The following is a 26,629-nucleotide window of genomic DNA, read 5'->3' as shown; positions in this document are numbered from 1 at the left end:
CCTGAACCCAGCAACAGTGGCCACACCTGAATTAATTTGATTTATGACCAGTCTTTCATATTAACTATAGATTGGTACTGTCTCAAAATCTTGATTGTAACTTGGCTTTGTTGACACAAAGCTGTTCTTAAGGAACCACCTTTTCTTAAGGTGCCACCTCGTAGCTTCACAGAGTTTCCAGCAGCAGCCATAGGGATGCTGCCTGGATCTTTACTGAAACTGAAAGATGAGACAGGGAACCGAAGACACCTCACAGCACACAACACTGCTCTGCACTGTAAAAGAGAACACTGCTGCACCCATCTATAACTGTTCAAGAGGATGATGCAGCCCCTACATGTCGGTTTTATGTACCCAATAAACACTAACTTGGCTTGTAGCCTACATGAGGTGTCTAAGCTCTGTTAATGTCTTATCACATGTTTAAATTAATACATATCTGCAAATGTTTTCCTTGGGAGTTTCACCCAGGTCAAGGTTCATACATCAAGATCTACTTCACAGTTGACAAGAAACCCAGACAAAAGGGCACTTCTACCCAGTGGTGAGGGGTTAAAATTTACATTTTAATGTGTAGTATAATTCAATTGTGGGAGCGCCCAAATTCCATTTCTTTATTCCACACACATCCTTGCAAAAGAAGAGTCAACTACACTCATTTTAAATGCTCTGTTATCAGTTTGTTGATCTGCCAAAATGTTCTTAATCAGGACCATGAGGGTTTGTTGGGGTCATCTCCAGGGTGGTTACTCATACTTTGAAACTGTCTAAAGGACAGATCCATATCTATCCATGCATCATGTTACTCATTACTTGTGTTCCGTGATTATGTTACATGTCACATGTATGGGCACTCTAAAGGGCAGCATATGCAAAAACAGATTTTATATTTAGCAGGAGCTTATTTTGTTACTTTTCTTTCTTTTTTTGTCTTAATATCCTACAGTAATTTGAGACCCAGAGGTTTAGTAAAGCCATATGTTTGTGTGGTTATTTACTATAAACTACAGCTGCAGAAAATAACGCATAACTACATAAAGCCAATAACTACAGTGCTGACATAAAAAGAGACTCGTCAAAGAATTGTCAAAGTTCCAGTTCCCATTTCTTTGACTTGTATGGCTTAAAAAATTGAGACTCAAATTTCATATCTGACCTTAGCTCTAACAACGGGCTTGTTGTAGTAATTGCAATGGAGCTTTTAATCAAAACTATCTTCAATAATATATAAAAAGAGGTCAGAAAATGAAAAATGTCAAACTCTGATTTTGTTAAGCTAATGTTTTTTAATTTTTTCTCAAGGACTATCACAGTAAGTAATCAGCCAGGTTGCTGTAATTTAATTTCTTTGCAAAGAGGAACAAGCTGTAAGGAAAGTAGTTGGAGAGCATAGGGCTGGAGTTTGTTTCCCTTCTGTACTTAATAATTCATTTAGACTTAGTGAACACATTATCAGCCTTTAGTTGTGGTTTGGTGAGTCACTTAGATGAGTTTCTGGATCATAGTTTGTACTGAAAAGATTTTTTACATTAACATTTTGAAAGAGATATAAGACAAATCTCTTCAGTATGGAGTCATCTAACCTCACCCTACAATTAAAGCAGTAATAAGTTATGTTGCTGTCATAAGGGTATTACCAGATTAAGTATGACTCGTTTACAGGTGAAAATGTAGGAAAACCAAAAGGCCCAGAGCACATAGTAAAAGGAGCTTGTTAAAGACTGTTTCTCCTCATTTAAGAATAAATTCTTAACTCAAAATATAAAAATATATATATATATAAAAATATCCTCTATACATGAACCAAATACAACCCCACAGAAGTCCAACACTTAAGTCTTAAGTTCAGTTCATGCAACTGAAGAAAAGCTATGTATGCACATCTTTTAAAAAACATACAATCGTCTTTACCTACTCATGCATTCATGCTCTGGCAGTACACAATGGTAAAGCCCAGTCACTAGGAACATGTGTGTCTCAGTGTCTTGTTTAAGGACACTGTAACATGTGGACAAGACAAATTTGGATGTTCTTTGAAGCTGAACAATAACAAATCAAACACACTCAGTGTAACATTATTAAGGAAAATCACAAGAAACACATGGGAAATGGGCTGAGTAAATAAATTAATGAATATGACAAATGAAATATGATAGATAAAGCCTGGCTAGTTAATGAGTGTTTAACCTTTTGTGTGTGTGTGTGTGTGTGTGTGTGAGTGCGTGTTACCTCGCAAACACAGTCCCACTGCCTCCAGGGAAGGTATATGGGTGTTGCTTTCTGAAAACGTGGCCAACTCTGCTGCAGGGGATGATTTCCAGGCTGCCGCCACACTGCCACACGCGAAATGAGATTTCTAACAAAAATAAACCCAAAAAATTTGTTTGTTAATTATTACAAGCAGTTTGCAAGAGAACTGTAGTAGAACTTATTCAGAAATTCTGCACTAGACAAATGTGTTGTTGTTGATAAAGTGTGTTGATGTTGTCAGGCTCTGCGCTAACATTGTCTGGGTTTGAATATCTAAATGAACACAAGAGTAAATTGATGCTTGAACTGTCAATCTCGCTCTGACTCACAGTACCGCCTGGAGAGAAGTGTGAATCACTCTCCCTGCAGTGTGATTTCCCAGCTGAGTTCAGACAAAGGCAGAAGAGAAAAATTGTTTTCAAATGATCTTTGTTGTGTAGATTACAGTCATTTTCACTCAGTTTTGAGTCTAATCATTATCGTAGCACCACTGTAATGTAAGTTTAACTGTACTGTAGAAGGCTCTTTCTGACAGACAAAACAATTACTAAACAATTTTCTGTTTATCATGCTCTTGGCATGAAAACGTAGATGATTTCTAAACTTTGCCACAGACACACACTGCACTACTTCAGTATTAAATGTCGAAGGAGAGTGGAGATTGCATAAGTGGGAAGCAATCTGTGGTTGTTTGAACCAAACACAGAATTCACGAGGAAGAGAAATTACATTCATCTTCCTGTTTAAGGCTTAAAGAAACAGTTCGAAATTTTGGGTAATATGTGAATAATTTATTGCTGTTAAATCACATGAAAATAGTGATACAGTTCTGCCTGTATGCTAAATACGAAGCTGCAACCCATAGCAGGTTAGCTCAGCTTAGCATTACCACTGAAAAAAGGAAGAAACTGCTGGCCTAGCTCTGTCTAAAGTTAAGAAACTCCACATTATTCTCATTAGTTATGGCTTCTGTCACTTTCATGTGTACAAATGAATGCAAAATTATTATAAAGTCTGTGTATAAATAATTATATCTCTATTTTTAACTTTTCTGCATACGATAACCAGCTATGTTTAATGAACAGTGCTATTAAACATCTACTACAAAACTAAAGTGTCTGCTTTTGAAAATCTCAAACAAAATCTTTAAAAGCAAAGCATAGATGACTAGTAAAAGCAGATTTTACTTCTCTACCAGCTAGTGTATTTGACTTTCTAAGCCATTTCCATTTTTCAGACTTCACAGCACTCACCCAGGTTTTCTCCTCCCCACACGTCCATCATCATGTCATACTTCCCCAGCTGCTCAAAGTATTCCTTATCCATGACAAACAGACCCCCTGCAATCATTGGAGTCCTGGAGGGGTAGAGAGAAGACAAAGCAACTGTGTATGAACACTCAGGTGACGGTGTGATTGACTTAGTTTCATTGTCTTGTGTTACTTACTTGATGGGGGCAATGGGATTGCCTTGCCTGGCTCGTCTCTGTTCCAGAGTCATGTAGTCCCACTTAAACACCAGATTCCAGTCAAAACCTATCAGCACAAACACACACGGATGGTATGAGACAATAATGACAATTTCTTGACACCAGATATAATAGTTTATATTGGTTGACTGGACTCATCAGAACATGTGCAGTACACTGTGTGTGGTATAAGCAACACAGTGGACAAATTAATGCTGCTAACAAACTGTATATGAAAACATCATTTAGTTGGTTTTCAGAATGACATGCAACATATATTTATCCTCCTGAGACCCGGGAGAAAAAAAGTTTTTCTTTTATAATCTTTTTATGACAATTCAAGTATTGTGGTCACAAGAAACATGTTGCAACAATTTTTTTTCAAAAACAATGTTTATTGTGTCTTGCTTAATACACATTGTAATGGTGCAGTTATAATAGTGTATTATTATTTGTATGGATTTTTAAAAACATCCTTTCATTTAATGACCACTTAACAAGATTAAGACAGTAAACGAAGAAACATGAAAAATGTGAAAATTGAAATTCCCTCCATTTTGAAAAGACACTGCATGTGCTGTGTTGGCCACACCCCCACAACAGGGGCATCAGAAGAGAGTTCAAGATATTTTCTTAAAGGAAAAATATTAATCACATACATACTATAAACAATGCTTGACTTAGAGGTCTGAGACTCATGTCCTTCACAGAGGACAAAAATGAATTGTCGGGTCTCAGGAGGTTAAAGACTTAGACGGTGCTAAAATCCTGCAGTGTGAAAGTGGGACTAAATATGGTGAATGAGTGCTGGAAAAACAGAAAACAGTTCATGAGGTAGAGCGCTGCACAGCAACACAACAGGTATTAATGCAGCTGGTAAGACAACAGCATATGCTCAATGCGACTGAAAGTATTCAAAAAAAGAAAAAAGTAAATTGTCTAAGCTTCAACAATTGAATTACAGAGAATTTGCATGTGTGTATCTTTCTGTTTGTGTACTTTACCTCCTTTGAGATCAGCTGAAGCTCCCACATACTGAAAGTTGTCCATGTTGATAACATCAATGATAGGAGAAACTACTCTGGTCTTATCCTGATAAGGAGGGAAGAGACAAAAAAGCGACTGAACTTTTGACAGCTACAGCTAAACACAAGAACAGTGTCATTCCACTAATGTCGTTCTTAGTTTGTTAAGTGATGTGCTTCTAAAACCAAGAGAACCACATCATACAGCAGTTAGACAAAGAACTGCTGAAGTGGCCTGAATGGTAGTAACAAAAAACAAGCCTCCAGCTACTGAGTGAGTTTATTTATTTTGGCCTGAAACATTTTTATATGACAAATGTAGCTTCATAATATAATTGCAGTTCTTCTTCCTTTTTCGTAAAACCAAGAAACAAAAAGTACATTTCTATGTCTGCATTTTTTTTTAGATTTTACCAACAGATCTAGACATTTTTTTTTTTAACTTGGGAATAACAAAATACTAGAATCTGATAATTAAATGTAGAATCTGATCATTTTCAGTCAAACTGGATACATAATTCAGGAATAACCTTGATTTTCCAGACAGCATCTCACTTAAGATTAAAATAACAGTCAGGATGCTCATTTTCAAGTGGTTTGAGGGCTTTACTCTAAAATTTGCCTGTATTGTTTATATACAATGGAGCCAAGTTTATGTCTATATAGTTCCACCTTAAAAATACAGGAATAACAGTCCTGCCTGTGAGAATCTCCAAAGATAAAATAAATTATATCATAGATCATGTTGGGTCATAAACAAAAGAAACATGAAGCTTTGTAGCTGCAAAAATGGGCCAACGTCATGTGCTCCTTATATTTCACATAAATGTTAACAACCTCTAGAGGTGCTGCTTCGTAGTTGCTTCTGACCTGTGTGGGAAGGAGGAAAAAATTCCCCTACACATGCAAGTAATTTAATCACTATTATTTGCAAATAAACCCCTGCTGAGCTCGGGATGGAGCACGTTTTTTTTTTTTTAAATACCAGAGAAGGGATCTGCATGGGCAGAAAATCATCTCTTTCACACACTTCCACTGTTTTAGTGGCTTCTATGCAGCATTTTGTAATTTTAGATGGTGTTTTGTTGTTAGATCAAACTGTGACCTTTCATTTAATAAAAATGCTTGTAATGTATGCCATTCATTTCCTGTACCACTTTTTTTCATGATGTCTTTAATGAAGGAAGGTGGCAAAATGATAGGCAGATAATTTTCCACTAGTTTTTAAACCCTTGACATATTTGGTAAACTTAATTAAAATGCCTATCTAGGGTATTCTCACAGCAAATTGAGAGCTGTTCACCAAATGGAGTAAATCAGTAGAGGAGAACCCTTTTCCTCGAGGGCTGCAAGTTATTTTCCTAAACGGTCAGAACAAAGTGTTACTGAGAGTGCGTTACAGAAGTTTAAACACAATGAATTTGGGGCTTTTGTAAGCCTGTAATACGCAGAACCATAGCTGTAGCTCATTAGGAATATTACTGATTTTAACTAGTGTGGCTAATGCCCAGGCACATTCTCGTTGGCTATTAAACCCTGTGGATTCTGCTTTTACAGGAGAGTGGGCATTTTTAAGCAAAGTGCTCAAACAACTAGAGACAAATGTGTCTCTGTGTGTGTTTTAGTATGTGTACCTCAGCCACTCTCTCCAGTAGTGGCTCAAGCCAGTGGTCATTACATTCACAGTGGGAGTCCAGAAAGGTAAGGACTGGTGCTGTGGCAGCATCTGCCCCGCGAACCCTTGAACGCATCAGTCCTGAGTGAAGATACAAAAAGAAACTTGATTAAAACCCTAAACCTCATTGTTTTCTTTTGTGTGTGTGTGTGTTTTGTTTTTTCATAAATACTTTCTCCTCAATACCTTCTCTTCGATCGTTTCTTAGGACGCGTACTTTCTCAATCTTTCCCAGAAGCGCTCCATCCTCCGCTAGAACACACACAAAGCAATATATTTTAATTAAATCTACACACCGATGTGAAAAGGTTTGTCTGTGCTCTGTGTTTGCTAACATTACTTACGGTTATCACTGTAATCGTCAACCAAAATGATCTCTTTGACCAAGTGAGGAGGACTTTTCTTCAAAACACTGGAAAAACAAAAAAATTATTCAAATAAAAAGTAAATAAAAAGATTCCTAGGCAACATATTAAAGTAGAAGAATACACACACCATTAACCTACCTGACCACAGTCCGCAGCAGAGCAGAGCGAGCTTCATTATGAAAGGTGATGACTACACTGGAGGCCGGCAGCTCTGACTTCCACTGTTTATGTCTGCAGCTACACACACACACAGACAACCACACAATTCAGAGATGGAAACAGAGACATACTTAATGACAAAAGTATAAATGCCTGCATGTGTGGATTAACTTCAACACAAAAGCACAGGGATAAATATGCGAGCTTGAAACAGATCTAAATAGATCTTGAAGCGTTAAACATAACAGATTGGATTTCTGCACCCAGTGACTGAGGTGCACACGCACAGACACGAAGATGATGCACGAGCATATACAGGCACACATTTGCAGAGTAATGCACTGCTGAATCAGGGAATGACTGTGGCTTCTGGAGATGAAGGAGCAAAATCCCAAGAGATTGTATGTGTATGTTTGTGCAATTGCATGTTCAAAAAAGCAAATCCTCACTCAGATTAAAATGGAGAAACATTGGTGACAAGACACGACAGGGTTGGGATTGACAAGACAGGAAAGGGGGGAGGAGGAGAAGGAGAAAGAGGGGCATATGACAACATGTTCAGATTGAAATACTACAGCAAATTTTGTCCAACACTGTAGACAACTGTATGAAAGAATGTACCACGTGTGTTTAGACAGCAAAATGAGGACTTACACAATGTTGTGGCTGAACAGCGTGGATTTTTGTAAAGACAGTTCTTTCCATTCTTGTAGCTTCGACATAGCACCCTCAGTAAAAAGTCAGAGATATATATATATATATATATATATATATATATATATATATATATATATATATACATATACACATACAGGGCAGCACTTGTCGTTAAAAAGGGGATGTATGTGGTCTAATGTTTCAGTAGATGGTACGTATCAATACAACATTCCCATGAATGCCAGGACAAGGTTTTATAACATCATCACATGGCCTAACTGGATTAAAAGCCGCTGCCATCTCCTCCAGGAAATAAGCACGCATACCCATGGGCACACACACACACACACACACACACGAAAGAAAGACAAGACTAGACTAGATCACCTTCCTCTGCTGTACTATGGTCCAGGTCTAGTTCCAGCTGTGTGCACTGTATTCTTATACCTTTAAATCATCACCAACATAAAAGGATTTTGAGAATTGTGTGCAACAGCATCAGTTTCCTTGGACCACCTTTGGTGGAACCATCACACACTTTTCATTTCTAAAAAGTCTGCGCACTGTTAAAATGACACATCGCTGCCAGATCAATATGAAATGCATCATGCACTTTTAGTAAGCCAATGGCTCCAACTGTCTAAGTTAAGTCAATATATCAGCAAGGCCAGATGACTGCCTTTATATAAATAGCCTTTGGATCGGTGTGTGAATCCTGATAGATGTCAGCATAAAACTGCTTATTGAATTTAATGACATACCCTATTAAGATGACAATGAAGGAAGAGGTATTACTTCTTTGTGTCTTCAGTTAGATGTAGCCCATTTTATTTAAAATTCTTAACAGCTGTAATAAAATCAGTTATTTGTTGGAAACAGCAGAGTAACTGCTATTAATGTTCCTGCTAAAACCCAAGAGAATGATGTGAAAACCTAGAAGAGTGCTCATGCATGCTTTAAAAATAACATTGTTGGAATTAACTATTCCAAAATTATCAAAAGGATACGTTCTCAGTCAGGGCATGAAATTATTCACATAACCAGTTCAATGTGTCACAAAGCATCCTGGTTTTTGAGTTATCACAAGTTCTCAATGTCTCATCCATACAGGGGTTCTCATGATGGCTCACACATCAGATTCAGCCTTTTGTTTTCAAGTTAAATGGAATGAAATCTTTTCAGATCATGTACTGCTAGATTGTTACAGCCCACGGCCTCTGGATATGTTAAACTGACTGTGTCATCCCACCTAGACAATTGGACAGCTGTATGGATCCACCCCTGCTATGCTAGCCCTTGCCTGCGATTGGCTGACTGTGACATCCCTGAACCAGGACTGGCTGCTTGTTCTTCGTCTCCATCTGGTCCTGGCTCATCAGCCCTATTTAAAGAGCAGGCTGACGATGATTCAGGGCCGCTATGTGGTTTCAGCACAGTTTGACTAACCCTAACCTTGGGTTTGACTGTCTACGCTGTAGATCTTGTGATTCTTGTGCTTTGTGAAACTTTGTAGAACTATTTACAAGAGGACACATATTGAGGACACATCCACAAAAAAAAAAAAAAAAAAAAGAAAACTCATTTGTGGATTTTTTTTTAAAGGTCTTACAGGATAATTCAGATAGTTTTAAACCTGAACCCTATTTTTTTTCTAATAAAGTTTATTCAACTCTAATCAACAAGGACCACTGTCCTGCAGGTTTTAGATGTTTTCCTGCTTCAACAACCTGACTTGAATTACTGGGATACAGCTAAAATCTGCAGGACAGTGATCCCCAAAGACCATAGTTAAGAGCCCTGATCTTAATTGTCACTGAAGACAATGGTATTTAGGTGTTGGTCTAATAATAACTTAAATTGTTTTCACGTGTGTGACATTACAGAAAAGACTGACATGAAAACAGACGTGGTCTTACATGAAACTGAAGTCTTGCACACAGATGAGTGTTGTTCTGAAATCTTGTGGGAAGTGAGTTATTGCAGACAGACAACCGTGTAAAAACACAACTGAGAGAAGAGAAAACCATCTGACAAACAGTGGAGCGTACAGACAGCTACCAAAGATTAGTAGAACAAAATAACAAAACTAAACGGTTTCCACATCTGTGCTGTCTGAAGCTTTCATCAAGTACTTCTGGAGGAAGTAAGTCAAAATGAATTAAAGCACTCCTGTCCATGTATTAAACTTTGCAGACTGTCATATTTGCCCTTTTTACTGGGATGACAACTGACAGTAAGGTGAACATAAATCTGACAATAAAGCAACTTTTCCTTAAAAGTGCAGCCTAAAAAGACGAGAGAATTGCTGCAGACTGAAAGTCATTTTATCAGCTTTTGTTATTGCGTTGACCTGGTATTAGTTCACATGAATGCATAACTAATGGCAATGGGCAGTTTTGTAGCATTCTTTTTTAATACTGGACCTACCCTAAACTTTTTATTAATAATTTAAATCCTGAGTTATGGCGAAGTAAGATAAAGTTTACTTAAATGTGTTTCAGCTTTGTCAAACTACAGCAGAGACATGAAAAAGCTGTGACATGACCGGGCTCATAAATGTCAGAGAGATACACTTAAATTCAATTATGATTAAAACAGGACATGAGACAGACGTGACATTTAGACTTACAAGGACGTAATTTTCTCAAAGGAATTGAACTGACATTATGACATGCTTTATTTTTTTCTCCTCATGTATTTTATTACCAAAACAATTGCCAACCATTTCAGGAGGTTGTTTTATATCTGGGGCACAAAGCATAGAGCGCGTCTGCTTCACAGCCACTTCCTGGTTTCATCTGATACACAACAATAGTGGGAGTTCCCAGGAGATTTTATCCTGTCTGGTACCAATTAGTCAAATCACCAGGCGACAGAGGACAGCATGTACAAATATAATCACACACGCAACACATGAAATTAAAGAGGCATAGCATCACGCTTTCCATCTTAATGACTGTACGTACTGATCATGTCTTGTATCAGGCACAGCTCTGTCCATTCGGAGTTTGTCACTCTCCACCTGGTTGAACTTGTTCCTGGCGTAAGGGTCCTGACCTGGTCGCACCACAGTGGCTCCAACATACAGATCCTGGTCAAAATCCTGCCAGCGCACCTTGCCTAGACACACACACACAAACACATTAATAAAACTGCCGGTTAAAGTCAACAAAAGATGTGTCATGTGTGTTCAATGTATAACATGACAGCCACAAAACAGACAGGTTACAAGACAGAAATCAAACAGGACAAAATCATAACTACAATTTTTTAGTATGTGTATTTACCAATAACATAAATCAAGGTTTTCAAAACAAACAAAAAAAAAACCAACAAAAAACAACAACAACATTTACTCAAAGTGAAATAATGCTAAATAAACGCAGCACATTCAAACAATGAAAGCCATTACCAAAGACTGTCACAAAGGCTGGAAATATGTCTTAGGAATAAATGGGATTATACATCAGTGGGAGTATAAAATGCAGACAGGAGCCTGGCTGATGCAAGAATCCTTGGTGAGTGACAGGAATGAAGTCTCACTCCAAACTGAAGCTTGACACGGCAGCAACATGGCACCTCGAAAAGCTGACAGGAAATGTATGCTGCATGTATCCAGGAATATGCTGAGGAAAATTCAGCAGACAGGGCGAGACTACTTTTGCACACACAATAAAAAAAATCATTATGCACTGTGGAGAGTTAGAAAATAAAGAAATCCCATAAATTTACTGCTTTGCTGTAGTTCAAAATATAACTTTGGGAAATAGGATTTAAATGGTACAATACGTTTTAAAAACAACATCATCAAACTTCACTTTGTTCAGGTGGTGTCTGAGCAGATTACTAAGATCATGGCACCCTATATAAAGAAAGTTATGTTTAATTTCACAGTTTATTACTGACTGCTGAGACACAGTCACACACGAATAATAAAGCAACTCATTAGCCGAGTACAGCTGCTATGTTAATGACTTGTCTTGAGCTTATGGCGGAGTGAGATTACAGTATCAGCGTAGATGAGTGTGTGCATGACGGAGACAGACAGCAACAGAGTCTGATGAGGAGAAAATGTGCGTGTGCGTCTTCCCAGGCACCATGTGATTGTGTTTGGCATGTTAATTAGCAAAAGCTTGCAATGCTCTGCTTGAGCCCATATAACAGTACTTGAGACACTGTTGCATGTGGAAGAGAGCGATGCCCTTGCTGATATTCATGTTAATGCCAGCAAGTAATTACTGCAGTGAAACTGATGCTGATACTTGTTTAAGTCTTTGTTGGAGTCTCTTTCGATAATGTGGTTTTATTAGTATGCTGAACCAAAAAAAGCAACTGTAGAATTGCTGCAAGTATTTTTCCTAAATAAACCTTGTTACACTTTCTCTCAACCAGACTCGTGGTAATTAATTTTTCTACAACACAACTCACATTTGCACTTAGCAAAAACATCCATCTATCTTAAGAAGCCTGGTTTGTTGTCTAACTCCCTTTGGCTCTGTGCTGATGAAAGGTGTGGTCTGTTGGTTTCTGTTACAGCCGTTTGAACAGTTTTCATTCTCCCTCAATTCTCTTCACTTAGCCGTTTCAACCCACTCCTACCGACCGGTTGGTGCTTATGTCAACATTTTCTGTAAACTCCCTCGGCACTGTCGCATTTCCAAGTGATGGCAACAAGTAAGAAGAATTCATGCTTGATACTGCTTAACAAGCACACACTCAAAAGCGAAGTGTTTCAATTTTTTTTTTTGCTAAGCAACATCTTTCACCCTTTTCCCAAAGGGCATAATCAATGTGTGCAGACAAAAATATCTCTGGATGTAACAGCTGCTCAGAGCAATTAAAATTGATGTATACTAGGCAACAGAAATATGTAAACAGACCAAAGCCAGATATTAGAAATATCAATTTAGTTAATTTTAGAATACAGTGTGCAGGATTTAGTAGCAAGTTGCAAACAGCTGAATTCCCTGTCCTTTCTCTCTGCTTCTAAGAGGGAAACCACTTCTGCCTCTAAAAACAGGACAAATCAATGTGTTTTTGTCCCTTAAGGACATCCTTATTTTCATGTGATTCTACAGACACAAATAACAAAGCTGGGTAAAAATGACACTGGATTTCTGTGAAACAACAAAAAAATACAACAAATGTTGCAAACTGGATCTTATAGACTGACAATGCTCAACACTGCCACACTCTTTATTTATGTAATAATTTGCCCCCTCATTTTTCAAGATATTGGTTGTAATTGGAAATAACAAGAAACAGAGAAATCTGTTTAAGCCAGGGAAGGTCAGACTAATTCTGCTGGAGCAAATGAAACCGGAGCTTTCATAGTTGTCTGGTTTCCAGGCTGTAAACTCAAGAAACCCAGTACTAAACCTGGCCAGATTTTTTACTCTGAACAGAGAGATCAGTGATGCAGAGCTGTTGTGCCTCTCATAAGTAAAACAAAACAGCTCATAAAGTATGCTTGGGCATAAATCCAGCTATTATTGATTGCATGTATATGGTAACAGCAGCAAGAAACTTTAAAACCACACTGACTTAGTAGGTCTTTCTTGTCAGTACATAACCTCAAAATGAATAAGTCTTCAACTTAAGCCATATATTTATATTAACGTTCAAAATAATAAATAAATGATTTCATGTCTGTCAAGTGAAACAATTTTCACAAAAAAAAAAAAAAAAAATCATGAAACATTTTTAAACAGCCTTTGAAAATAATTAGGCATGAAAAAAAGGCAATCGTATTTAATTTATTTCCATGTTTTGCAATCAAGTTTTTATACTAAGTGATGCATTTTCACATCTTCAAGTTTGTTTTAGTGGCTGTAAGCAACACATTTTAGAAGAGTGTGAGCACCAACTTCATCACTCACCATCTCCACATTCATTCAAAGCTTTATCTTTTTTTTTCCATCTTTTACTCCTGTATTCTCCCTCCTTCTCCCACACCCTCTGCTCGTCACTTCTATTCTTAAGTGTGTTTGCACACTGGATGATATTTTTACATGCTGTTATTGTCAAGGTTAAAGTCATCCTGAAGATGCAATGGCCTCACTTCAACCTTTAAATGGGAGTTTTATTTTAAAGTGTGTGCTCAGTGTTTGCAAAGGACGAGCAGAGGCTGCTGAAGTTTTGAGTCTAGCTGACAATGAGGCATGAATGAAAAAGCCCTGCTCCGATTCTCCTCCAGCATTCTGCTCTCCTCTGCTATAAGCCGTTGCACCCTGGATAGTTGCTTTTGTGGGATTTGTGACTTTTACTGGATAACTTAATGGATATAACCTTTTAAGTTTGTATCAGACATCTGGTTGTGATGCACCATCCTCTCCCTCTCCTTCTGAGGTTTGTTTTAAACACAGAACGGATGAGAATGTTTGTGTTATTCTGGTAATAAAACCATGTAGCTGTGTGGGAAGGGAAATGTACTCTTCAAATGTAAATGACATTTCACCAATGTGTCACATGTGTTACCGCATTCTGACAAGGAAATGTATTTGGTTGTCAGAGTTTAATGTGGAATACTATGATATATGAATGCAGAGTGGAGTGTCTACCATGCACATACTCAGCAGCTGGGATATATTTGCTGAGCCTTTCCCTTTAGTTCAACCACAACTCTACGAAATGAGATACGGAACGCTCTCCAGATCCTGAGGGGGATCCTGGTCAAATATCCTGCTGACAAAAGATCCGTTTCATGGGTTTGCTTTATGCCTTGGCCACGTGCAGTAAATGACTATGGTTTCTCTCAACAGAGTGAATGTGCTGTGACGTGTGCATTGTGCAATGTAAACAACAGTTCAGCATGAAGAGTGCCAGAGGCAGTGTAAACAGCACAGTTGCCAACATCACTGCACAATCCAGTCCTTTTCTTTGAATGAATTGGTATATTTCAGAACAAGATCTCAAGCTTAATTCTACTGTCTGGGGCTGAGAAAATAGAGCAGTTGTCCATGGATCAGAAAATGAGTGCGATTTACCCCAGCAAGTTCCACATGATGAAAGGCTCCTGGACAAAATAATGAACTCTGATATCTAAGTGTTTATCAGTGTGTAATATGCAAATCAATTGCATGTGTGGGAGAAAAATAAGCTGGATAAAGCTTTCTGTGGTAACAGATGGAGCTGCACAGTCTGATAACTGATAAAGTGGCATTACATACATTTGAGATGAAGACTAAAACTTTGGAGGGGCGGGGGGGGGCATTCCCCTTGCATATCAATATCAATCGTTTCCATAACACTTACACAGTCATGACAATAAAAGTAACAGTTAAGATGACTCAGTTTATAAAACCCAATACATTCAGCAGTGAAACAAAGAAAGAGGAAATGTGTTTTATTTGCTGACTTGTTGAATTTACGAAGTAACACATGATCCGATCTGTAAGCTCGGAGCAAGCAGCCCTGCTAAGCTAAAACCAAAATTGTAGGATTATAAACCAGTGGCCAAAACATGCATCAGCTTGCATGTCACAGTAGAGCTTCAGCAGAAGACCAACAAACTGCTGTTCTATCTGCAACAGATGAATGTGCAGCCTGTAAAGAAGAGCTACACTCTTCTAGCTTGGTGGTGTTTAGGAAGGAGAGACAAATGTACAGATGGATCCTGGTATATTTAGCTCTTTGGAAAGCTATGAGACAATCTTGCCCTGAAACAGAACAATCCCATTTTTTTTTAAGTCTCATTAGTGAGGTTGTTCTCAGCCATTCTGCACAGTGCACAGCTGCAATCATTTATAGCACACAGGAAACAAAATTAAGAGTCACTAACATTTGTGCAAGATCTGTGAAATTGTCTTTTTTATGGTAAATTATGTTGCCTCTTCTCACTTTTCTCACCTCATGTCAGGACTACATTGTTCTAAAACGGTGTGTATGCGTGGTCTGAAAAATACATGATGTGCCCACATTTTCACTGCATTGTTCATGCATCTGGACCCATGTTTTCCCAGGGAAGGACAATGTGCATGTCTTTTTTTTTTGTGTGATGTACTCAGAGAGGGTCATCACAGTGTTGAACTGGATCGCTGTGAACGCTGCCCTGTGGTCACATAACTGAAGACGAAAATGTAATAAGCATTTCTAAAAGTGTTACTAATTGTGGTATATAAGTGGTATTTGCAACTTTGGCCATGAACTTTGTGCAGAAACCCTGAAAAGTTGTGTCCTCAGAGTTATTAGGCTTTCGAGTTATAGAAACAAACTTCACATTGATGGTCGAGAGAAACATTTGTCACATTCCTACCTGGTGGCAGAGTGTCTGGGCTTTGGGCCTTATCATCAGAATTGCGAGCATTTCTGGAAGATTCACTGGAGCCCCACTCATCCTGAAAGCAAAAAAAAAAAAACACTCTTTACATATTTCTCACAAAGTTAAGGTAAAATTTATTCATATAACACATTTAAAAACAAGAAAAACTGAACAAAATGCTTCATGGTCCAGTGAAACTTACAAGAGATAATAAAGACTTCAGTGATGATTTGAATATCTCTACAATCTGAGTGGTGCATATAAAACTGTAAACTGTTCCGCAGACTTGCAGCAGATGCCTCAAAAGCTTGAGCCCCCTTGTGTTTTAATTCTTTGAACAACTAAAAGAAACTGGCTTGTCACCCATGGCACTCTTCAGATTCAGATCAATAAGAGCTGATAAATTTTTTAAACATTAAAAGAAAGCAGAACTATCTTAAAACCAAGGTGGAAACAGAGAGGGAACCAGTGAAAGGATGCTGAAGATATGTGTTCCCGCTTTTTCAAATCAGTTGAAAGACACGTCTGATGTGTTCTGAGCAATTTGTAAACTAGATAGAAGACTGGTTTAGACGATGTGTTACACGAGACAAGACGGGGTGATGAGGTGTGAAAAACTTTTTCCAGGTCTAGAAGGAAAGAGATAAAGCTTGGAAATCACACTAGATTGGAAGAGGCTTGATGTGACATCTTGATCTGCTTATGCAACTTAAAAGAGCTCACACTCATTAGATTACATACACACAGTTGATGCTGAAACACAGCAAGCAGAAACCAGCTGACAGCAAGAAGAAAGGAGGAGATAAAGAATAGTAGGCAAGACTCCACGATCAAAACACCCAAATATTTACCTCACTGCCTGGTAAAATCTGGTGAGATCAGAGTTTTAGAAATGTTAATCAAGATAAATCAACTATATAAGAGTGTCAAGCAAAAGCTGCAAAACTAAAATCCAAGAAAGAGGAAATGTTTTAAATCAACACAACTGCTTGTTTCAGGTCATTCAGCTTTTTTTTTTTTTTTTTAGGTGATAAAGTCTTTAAGTGTTTTATTATTAGTTTTGAACGCAATAAACAAGTATTTCAATGTGTTGAACAATCATAAACCTCTTTTCAGAAACACTTAAACAGAACATTTATTTTAATCACTTCACTTATCCTCTCTGAAGACAGAAAATCCACTTTGTTTCACTTCATCACTCTTTAAAACTGGTCTGGAACCAGGTTAAATGATCCATTGTAGCTCACATTCACACATAATTCCCTTTTATTTTGTCCTGATCATTTCTTCTTTCATTCCTTACTGAATTTTTCTGAGAAAAAAAAATATTAGTCATACTTGTGCCTTCACCATTTACACAAATAGATTAGTGAATCATTCATCCTTGTGACTATTAAAAGCAACTGGATCGATACAGAGGGAGGCAGTGCAATTAGCACCATTCAGTACTGTCCAGCCTGCTGCGCCTGGGTTACTAATGCTATTGTTCACCTGTCTCTTCTGCCCCGTGGTTTAGTTTCACCTTTAGCATCTCCAAGATGCATGTTGATCAGGTTATTTTACAGCTTTAGGAAAAACTGATGTCACAACAATAGTATTTAGATGACAATTTATACACCTTGAGAAGCATTAACGAAAGTCATTTTCACCCTTTTTATGCCTTTCTTCACTTTTCAAGTCCAGCAACACAATGTCGGCTTTTGTGTAAATTAAATGTTGCTCATCATTTACTCTGCCATGTGTTTTATTTACACGTGCCTCCAAATAGACTTAAATTATCATAAACTACATCTATCTTACAATGTCTTGAAAATACAAGACTGATTTGGGCATGTGCACAGAGATGCAGGATCCTTCTGCAGCACTGCATAGACCAGGCAAACAGCTCTGACAGGCAGCTTTTCCAAAAGAAAAAGAAATCCAGTTTCATCAACTGACTTAAGTCAACGTTGTTTGGAATAATCTTTCTCATCCTTGAGTTTGTGAGACAAAAGTGGTAAATATTCCCAGCATCAATAAGTGACTTATGACAGTGATGCAGTGGGAGCATGTACAACAGCTTACAGGCATGTTCACATTTTGACTTGTAACAGAAGGAAGAGCACAGCTGCTACTAATAACGTTAACTCAGCTCCATTCAAGTCTAATTAAGTCATGACAGTGTGACGGTAAGTCAGCAGCATCAACACCAGGGGCCCAAAACTGAAGAAGCATCACTGCATTAAGCCTTGGTAAATTGTAAAATGATAAATGGACTGTATTTTTACAGTCAAGAGAAAGACTAGCTGTAGCTGAACAAGTATTGACAGAAAATATATATAAAAAGGGGATATTGCCGACAGCCTGGTGAAGATCCTCCTGTTTATTGCCAAGAGCGTTGAAAGACTATTAAGATAAGATTTTCTGCTGCTTCCTGTCAGAAACCCACCGCTTTCTCTTCTGCTTTTGCTGGGGAAAAAAGTGCTTCCAGCATTATTCCTTTTTCTTCTTTAAGCATTTTTACCCTCATGAAGAAGTCCTAGTGAGGACAAATTTTTTAGCTCATTTTCAATTAAAAATGTTTATTTTAAGTTGCGGAGTCAGAGGTTATCCTTGATGTTACCTTTTAAATAGATGAGAAATCAGGATAAAATAATGGAAAATGGGAGAAAAAAAAAAGCGTAACTAGAGAAAGTTGTACAACAAAACGTGCAATAAAGGTGAACTTTGCATGCTTCTCTGTGATTTATGGAAATTCTGGTCCATCACAGATACCAGCAAGACAGAAAACATTAGGGGACGATATGAAGAACGGATTGCTTTAAGGAGCCGTTCATGTGACATAGCAAGAAATGGCTGCTATAAATACGTCTTCAGACGTGTGTGACAATTAAAGGTGTATCGTATCCCATTGTTTCTGTGAAAAAAACACATCTGAATGAAAAGACACAAATAAAGACAAAGGCACCTCATTGTAACACCTCAATCCAGAGATATTATTAAGGTTTCAAGCATTAACCATCATGTAAAAGTAGGTTTGAAGGGTATATGTTGTGAAACAAGAAAACACTTCGTGTTTTAGCACTTTAGGTAAAACTCAACAACTTGGTCACTATGTTTAGGGCATCCTAGGTCTGAAAGATGTTATTCAGTGAGCCATTTATAAATTAGCCTCTAGGCTCAGACATCATAACCAAAGCTTAGATTAAGTTTCCTCGGCCTCCCCACATTCATCTCCATCCATCCATTATGCTTCATTTGTTGCTCAGAAGTGAGAAGCTGCACCTTCGACATATTAAAAAGTTTGCTTTATGCTTTGCTATTAAAAGGACATTCTTGTTGGCCATTATATAGTTAACTTGATTCATGGAAGAAATGAGTATATTATGCTCTACCAGTGATTTGCCAATGTGTTATTAAATTAAAACATATCAAATTAAACATTTCACAGTAGCCAATGACTTAAAATGCAGAATTTTTACCAGGGTCTCTAAATAGTAAAACATCTGGTAATATTTTCCTTGATTTTTCTCTTAAAGAAATTTTGAACATACAAGTTGTCATTTGTAATCGAATACGGCATCACTAGAGTAGACCTGTGAAGCAAGTGTTGCTACACAAACTGCTCTATTTGTCATTTGTAGAGAAACATTGACTTTCAGCTTTAATGAATGTGACACCAGTGAATAAACTTTGTGAGGGCAAGATTCCCGACAGCAGCTGTTAGCGTCTGCCAACCACTTCTCTGCATGTTTTTAGCTCAAAAATTTATTCTTTATGAATAATTTTGATGGGGGGGTTGAGAATAACATTATTTATTAACTGTGAACTGGAAATAGTCTTCATTAAATGGGGATATAAGACATCATTCAAAATTAAAACTGCTTGCAGGAACATTTTGGTCCTGCAGACTGGAGGCTGGAGATTTTTACTTCTATTTCTAGTCAATATGCTATGCTAAGCTTTACTGCTTCTACTTTGCAGAGGAGTAAATCTTGCCATAACTTTAACTGATAAGAAAAGCATAGATAGGATGATAGATAACTAAAATTATCTTACAGAAACAGAAATTCGTCCTCGACACAGCTCCAGCACTTTTAAAAACATTCTCAATAATTCACATTCACAGCAACAAATAAAAACATATTTAACCTGTGCTAACTATTTTGTGCTATTTAGAAAAGTTATTGCAGAGGGGATGAATTAATTTTTGTGTATGTTTTTCTGGGCCAGTGGGGTTCTGTAGCATCTGCCTGATGGCAGTAACATTAAAGAGTAGTGCAGGGGATGGGAGGGGTCCTCAGTGATGAAGGTGGCTTTCCTCTTTACTGAGTGCTTGTACAGTTCAGCCAGAGGAAGTTGGGCGGTTCTGGTTATCTTACTGGCCTGATTTATTACACAGGAGAGTTTAGTTTTAGTTGTAGTGGTGAGGAAGTTGAACCAGGAGGAAATATTATAGATGAGAGTGAATTCAATGATTCAAAATGTCTTTTTTGACGTTAAAAGTTCTCAATTTTCTGAGCAGATGGAGATGTTGTTGAGCCTTTAATGTAGAGGGACTCAGAATATTGTGAAAAGGACAGGCAGGGGTCAATCTCCGTCCCAAGATACTTAAAGCTGCTGCAACAACTGACCATGGATGATGAAGGGTTGGAACATCTGCCCTGAATTTTCCTTTCTGCTCCTGCAGGTCTTAGATCTTAAGCTCTAATGAGCTTTTCGTAAAAGTTTGGACCAGGGTGTGGACCTCCTGTTCATACCGTCTCACTGAAAGGTATGAACACTAAAAAGATATTTTTATTATCTTTCCCCATTTTTCAATCTTTCAGTCCTTCTTGCTGTCCATCGTTTTTGTCTCTTTCTGTTCTCTGATGTGTCACTCAGGCAGCAGTTTGCTTTGTCACATGACAGATGGTCATGGCACATAAAGGCAAAAGCTACACTTTATACATGCGCACAGGCACACACACACACACACACACACACACACACACTGGACAAACACAGACACGTGCACTGGCTCATTCAAAGTTACATTTTTTAGTCATGGTGTAAAATCAGTTCCTAGCTGGCTGGTCAGAGAGACAACTTTCCATTCAAAGAGGATGTTATCTATACAATAAGCAGTTCTATCATTGGTGATACAAAGGGGAGAGAGACAGCTTAAAATAAGCCTGAACAGAAATATATCAGATAATTCCTTAAGGCCAAAAATGGTGTTTGTATGACAAGTCCAGTCTCTGCTCTCAAAAAGCTAATAGACTGTTGAAATCAGGAGTTAATCATGCTGATGCACTAATACAGGTGCACAGCAGAGGTTCCCAGCAGTTTCAGCTGAATGGTGATAGGGTGCAGACAGACTTGTACAGTGAAGAATATACTACAATGCTGTGCACTTTAATCACACCACAGCACTTTGAAAGTACGTATAAATGACGATCATGTTGTTAAACATTGTCTATGGATAGTGGATGCATGGCAATGGAGGGCAAAACCTTCTGAAGTGTATTTTTGACCAAAGATACAAAACTCTTTAGATTTGACTGAGAATTACGTATGTTTTGACTTTATGTCCCAGAACAGCTGAAATTACAGGTGTGGTTCTCCCCCATGTAATTCAAAATAGCTTATATTAAGTTACTTGGTTCTATTCAATATAAAACTGTCAACACTAAAACTTTGAGCCCAGTACTGATGTTAGGAAGTGAAAAATTTACTTCAGCCAATTCATAAACATAATATCCTAAGGTCTTGGGATCTAAATAACTTTTTAAACATACATACCCTAAATAAGTTATAAACTTTCTATAAACACAGCTGAATTTGGCTAAATCTTCATATTCTGCTGCATGGGCTCATAGACATTACAGTGCCAACCAGCAGAGCCAGTAAATTACGGGAACAATTTTTTTTATGTTCTTTAAAAGCTTTTGGTAAAAAAAAAAAAAAAAAAAAAAAAGTCTGGTTATTTTTATTTTGCTGCATCTGCCTTTTTAGGTTTTTGATCCTGTGGTTGGTTTGTTTTTCTTGGTGTGAACCATCCAACAACTCGTGGCGACCATGTGGTGTGTGATTATCTCTGTGCTTTGTTGTTTGTTCATATAGGACAGAAATAAGAGTCTTGCTGTGCACAGAGTATGAAAGAATTAATGTGTATTAAGAAACCACAGCCAATGTAAGACCTGGCAGGATACATGCAACATTTTCAGCTTTGCTTACAATAAACACTCATTTGTTAAAACTATGTACACAACAATGAATTAGTACTTCGGGTGGATTTTGATTCAAACAACTTTCTAAACTTTTTCTTACCAACTGATGGATCAAAATGGGGCACAAATGAGCTCTCTTCTCTGATAATGGGATGGACTTTAAGCTTCCAACTGATCAGATCAGGCATCCATGTGTGTTCTCACAAGTGTCAGCTTATCTATGCGTATGTGGGGGGTTGTGAGCTCACATGCTCGCTGCATTTCCATGAGTGTGCATGTCATCTAGTCTCATCTAAGCCTTTAATAATCAGTATAATCCACAGTAATCTGATAACATCCACTGATAGATTACTGCAGATAGGAGTCAAGAGTTCACCAACAACAGACACACACAATAAAGCACTGCTAGGCATGAGAGGCACATACGACTGCTACATCCAAACATGCGTCAACAGAATTTGCTCCTTTAACTAAAACCATCTGACCAGTGTTTGGGGAACATCTCTACATCAATAAAGCTATGAAGTGTAACAAATGTTGTGACACTTTGACACGTTCAGACTTAAAGATGCACTACGCGACATTTCTCTTAATGACACACCCTCTGATGGCTAATTCAGCATCCAACTTGCGTCCTACCTGCACTCTGAGCTCTTTCCAGCCAGTAAAAGTCAGTCTGATGTTGACTCATCTTATCTCTTGCTCTGTCCCTTTCTCTTTCTTTTTCTCTCCTTCTCTTAAAATGTCATTTTGCATTTCTTTGATGAATCAGCCATGGTGTGTATTCAAAATGGCAAGCACATTGATATCCGGTCCTGGCATGTGATGCGGTAAGTAAAGTAAACTCAGCTGCTATGTGACACAGCGTCTCAGAGGAAAATGTTTCTCAGCCTTGAGATGCTGCTGGGTAATGACAGCTCCAGAAATGTATATGATGTATGTCATCATGCCATCAAAGTAAGGCGGAAACACATTTTTTTAAGATGATAAAGTTACGTAGTGCGACTTTAAAGCCGAACCAGGTTTGCTTTCACAGTGAAAATCCAGATTAAATCACATCTCTGATAAGACAAGTTGTGCCAGTGATGGGATTTGCTCTTCAACTTTAATCCATCCCAACATCACTAAAAGCAAAAAATCAGCTGTCAAGATCAACAGGAAGAGGTGGTAATGAAACAGCCTGATGGAGAACAGCAGCAGTGATAACATAAAATGGCATTCATGTTTTTTATTTCCACCATTAGTTTTAGGCTTGCAAACAAAACCAATTACCCTGCATGTAACTAACGAACTGTATTGTTACATTACAATAAAAATTCATTTTCTGGAGCTGTTCTATTTCTTATTATGTGATAAAATATTAGCTTACAAGTAAACAGGTAAACATTAGTGTCCTATTTACACAAGGCAGTTTTAGGACCATATTTAGCATCACCAATGTGTTGATCTCATTTAAGCTCAGTGAAAGATATTGTTATACACCATCTGTTGGAGGCTTTTACCCGCAGATATGCCCTTCAGCCGTACGACTGTGGTCCAAACCACTACAACAGCCAGCATCTCTCCTGCTTTAGCGAGACATTGATGCCAGACCAGCTCTAACCATTGCTCTCAGCAGGCTGAACCCAAACCTGACCTCCCTGAAAAGTGGAGAGAAACAGCTCCGAGGCTCAAAGCAATATCATAAATCTATGACACAGCTTTGGCTGTCCCATAGGGCATCCAACTACAGCTTTCCTAAGTACACACAGTGAAGAGGGTTTTACAAACAAAATGTGACTCCCTTTTCCCCACCATTCTAGCTAAAAAAGAGAGTGTTTAACCAGCCTGCTGATGCTGATAAACATCAAAAACATCTCAGGAGTGATTTTCCCTCTCAAGTCAGAACAGTCTTCAGTTTTATTCCATCACTAAGCGTGGAAAACTAATCTTTAACAAGTAGCTCACACTACCTTCTGATTCATGACTCCTAGCCAACTTTAGACGAAATCCACCTAAATCTACTGTTGTTTATTTTATATTTTGATTTTTAAAGCGAATTAACAGAGAGGAACATAGAAACATGTACATAAAAGTGCATAGGTAAATGGATGAATAAATACATAATAAAACTGCCCGTTATATTCTAAATGTACGTACTGTGTTTCAACCAAGCAAGAAATGGGTCCCAAATCTCTGAGAACTTTCCAATTGAATTAGTCCTCATAGACCTGGGTCTTTCCATTGGTATGACAGAGGTGTAATCAGCTAGCCATTTCTGAAAGTAGGGAGCAGAGGTTGATTTCCAGTCCATCAGGTTCAGCCTGTTAACAATAATAATCCTCAGCATGAGAAACTGTCACATTGCTGGCGGTAGGTTTGCTGTAGCCTGCGAGCAGCCAAGGCAGGTAGGCCTGTTAGCAGCCAGCCTCCAGTTGGAAAGCTATTTTGTAAGCTTTAAAGAACCAGTTAAATAACTTGTCCCAGAAACCAGTCAATAGTGTGCAAAACCAAAAAGCATAAGACAACGCGGCCTCTGCACAGGCCCGGACTGGCCCACGGGAGAAGCGGGACAATTCCCGGTGGCCTGGACCCAAAAGTGGCTTGACTGGTCTGCTTATAAAAAAAAGTAAACAAACAAAAAAAAAAAAATTGTATACATTACATCAGTGTGGCTGATTGGTCTGTCTGGCAATGACACTTGTGCACACACAAAATCATCTGTGCTATAAAATGACATGGGTCAAATTGACGGTTATATATTTTTTAAAATGATCAACAAGAGCAAAGTGGAACTGCTGAGATGCAGAGAAACGTGGTGGCGAAATTAACTCAGAATAAAAAGATGAAAGACGGAAGACAGCAGAGGAGGCGAGCAAGTGTTGGAAAATTTCAGATATTTTCAAATAAGCAGCGGCGACATCACCCAAGTTCACTGTTTAATAAATGAGTGAAGGAGGTGAGATGGCTGGTGTGTTACAAGCTGCAAACGTTTAATCTGAACAAAACATCATGAGCACTAGTTGAGATTCTCCATGGTCCTTTTTATGTAGCTGTGGTAATGACCTTAGTAGTAGTACTTGCTGTAATAATTATTTTGGTAATATTTGTTGTCAAAACTTCATTCTTTTGCTAATGTTGCCGTTGTTTGTTGCAACAGTGTTATCAATCAAACCAATCAAATTTTAACAACTCTACTGGCTCAAAGTGCTGGACAGAGATAAAAACAAGAATGCACCGCAAACTCTCTCTATGGGCTTCCACAGTTAGTGGATTCAGCCCTCCCTTCACACCAGAACGGTGTTTGTCGGAAAGCACTGACAGATATACAGTAAAGTGAGTCGTCACTCAAGCCTGGAATTTCTCTCCTCGAGATGCAGAGGACAAGCCCACAAACTCTCGTTAAGAGACTACCAACATCAGGGGAATTATTTCTGTAGGAGATCCCGTATGATAAGGATCCAGATATAAAGGGATCACAGAGGCAGTTGTCTCTTCCATCTATATGCAAGATATGAAGCTGTTTATACAGTGGTAAAGTTATGACGTTTTTTAACTTCCTTTGCTGTCATTCATTCATTCATTCATTTAAATAAAAAAATAAAAACAAACATTTTGCATTCAAACGCTTTAAGTTTAATATAGTTTTTAGTAAGTTTAAAAAAAGAAAAAGGAGGAAAAAAATCAGTAAGAACTGAAAATCGGATTTTGGTTATACAAAAAGTATTTTTTGGCCATATCGTCCAGCCCTGGACTTGAACAGGGTTACAATTAGAGCACCTTGGCTCTTAAAACTTTTCTTACCAAACACACAGTTTAATGCCTTAAATCTAAGAGTGCTGATACAAAGTGAAGAGATTTATTATATTATCAAAATTAACTCCATGTCTAAGGAAACTTTCCAATGTGGTGATTAGATGACACACTTTTGTTATTGCTGGCAAAACAGAGCCTCCTGCCACGACAGTTTATGCAAAAACTGAATCACAACCACATACAGATTGAAAAGATTAGAAATTATAAAGATAAAATGAAAGAGGATTGTAAAAACATAAGTTTCAGTGGAGCCTTTGGATGAGGGTGTGTGAATGTGAATGAGGAGGCTTCATTTCAGCAATAAGAGTAAACCTAAGTTTGCTGTAAGACAGGTTAGATCAAAACATTCCATCCCAATTTCCAGAATAATCCCCCAAAACATGAGCAGGGAAATAAAATATGAGCCATGACACAAATCTTCATAAGACTCAGGGAGTCTGACAATGTTCGCAATGTGACCGTGTAAATATCCCTAATTTTGTTCCCCTGCAGTGATGCCGTCCTCTGCGGCTCATGCTGAAAGTTGTTTATCCAGGAGAAGGAAAAAAAAACAAGAACAAGTCAAACTTTTTCTTTCTTTGATCACAACTCTGTCCTAAGGCCACACAAACACACACAGAGCACACAGAGAATTTTCTGGCAGCAGTTCAACATTACAGATAAAAGAAGTGAAAAAAAGCTTGTTGCTGAAAACAAGTCTTCAAACACTGCCATAAGTGAAATGTCATTACACTGTGGGAGAGCGAGGTTAGAGAAAGAGGGAGGATGCAGATGAGGGCCT

The 26,629-nt window shown here is 38.0% G+C and overlaps 1 protein-coding gene across 1 annotated transcript in view; it reads right to left on the bottom strand.

Annotated features, from left to right (window-relative positions):
* galnt2 (UDP-N-acetyl-alpha-D-galactosamine:polypeptide N-acetylgalactosaminyltransferase 2) overlaps positions 1–26,629 on the bottom strand; it is a 52,575-nt gene that overhangs the window by 8,231 nt on the left and 17,715 nt on the right. The window contains exons 2-11 of the mRNA XM_042000969.1: positions 15,857–15,938; positions 10,569–10,722; positions 6,925–7,023; positions 6,763–6,830; positions 6,605–6,670; positions 6,378–6,499; positions 4,723–4,810; positions 3,698–3,785; positions 3,504–3,607; positions 2,230–2,356 (exon numbers count right to left, since the gene is read on the bottom strand). Of these exons, the coding sequence (XP_041856903.1) occupies positions 2,230–2,356; positions 3,504–3,607; positions 3,698–3,785; positions 4,723–4,810; positions 6,378–6,499; positions 6,605–6,670; positions 6,763–6,830; positions 6,925–7,023; positions 10,569–10,722; positions 15,857–15,938 (998 nt within the window). The remainder of the gene's footprint in view (positions 1–2,229; positions 2,357–3,503; positions 3,608–3,697; positions 3,786–4,722; positions 4,811–6,377; positions 6,500–6,604; positions 6,671–6,762; positions 6,831–6,924; positions 7,024–10,568; positions 10,723–15,856; positions 15,939–26,629) is intronic.

This window comes from Melanotaenia boesemani, chromosome 1 (assembly GCF_017639745.1).
Source record: "Melanotaenia boesemani isolate fMelBoe1 chromosome 1, fMelBoe1.pri, whole genome shotgun sequence".
NCBI classification, from domain to species: domain Eukaryota; kingdom Metazoa; phylum Chordata; class Actinopteri; order Atheriniformes; family Melanotaeniidae; genus Melanotaenia; species Melanotaenia boesemani.
The sequence above is the reverse complement of the archived record's forward strand: the minus strand, read 5'-3'. Positions and strand labels throughout refer to the sequence as shown.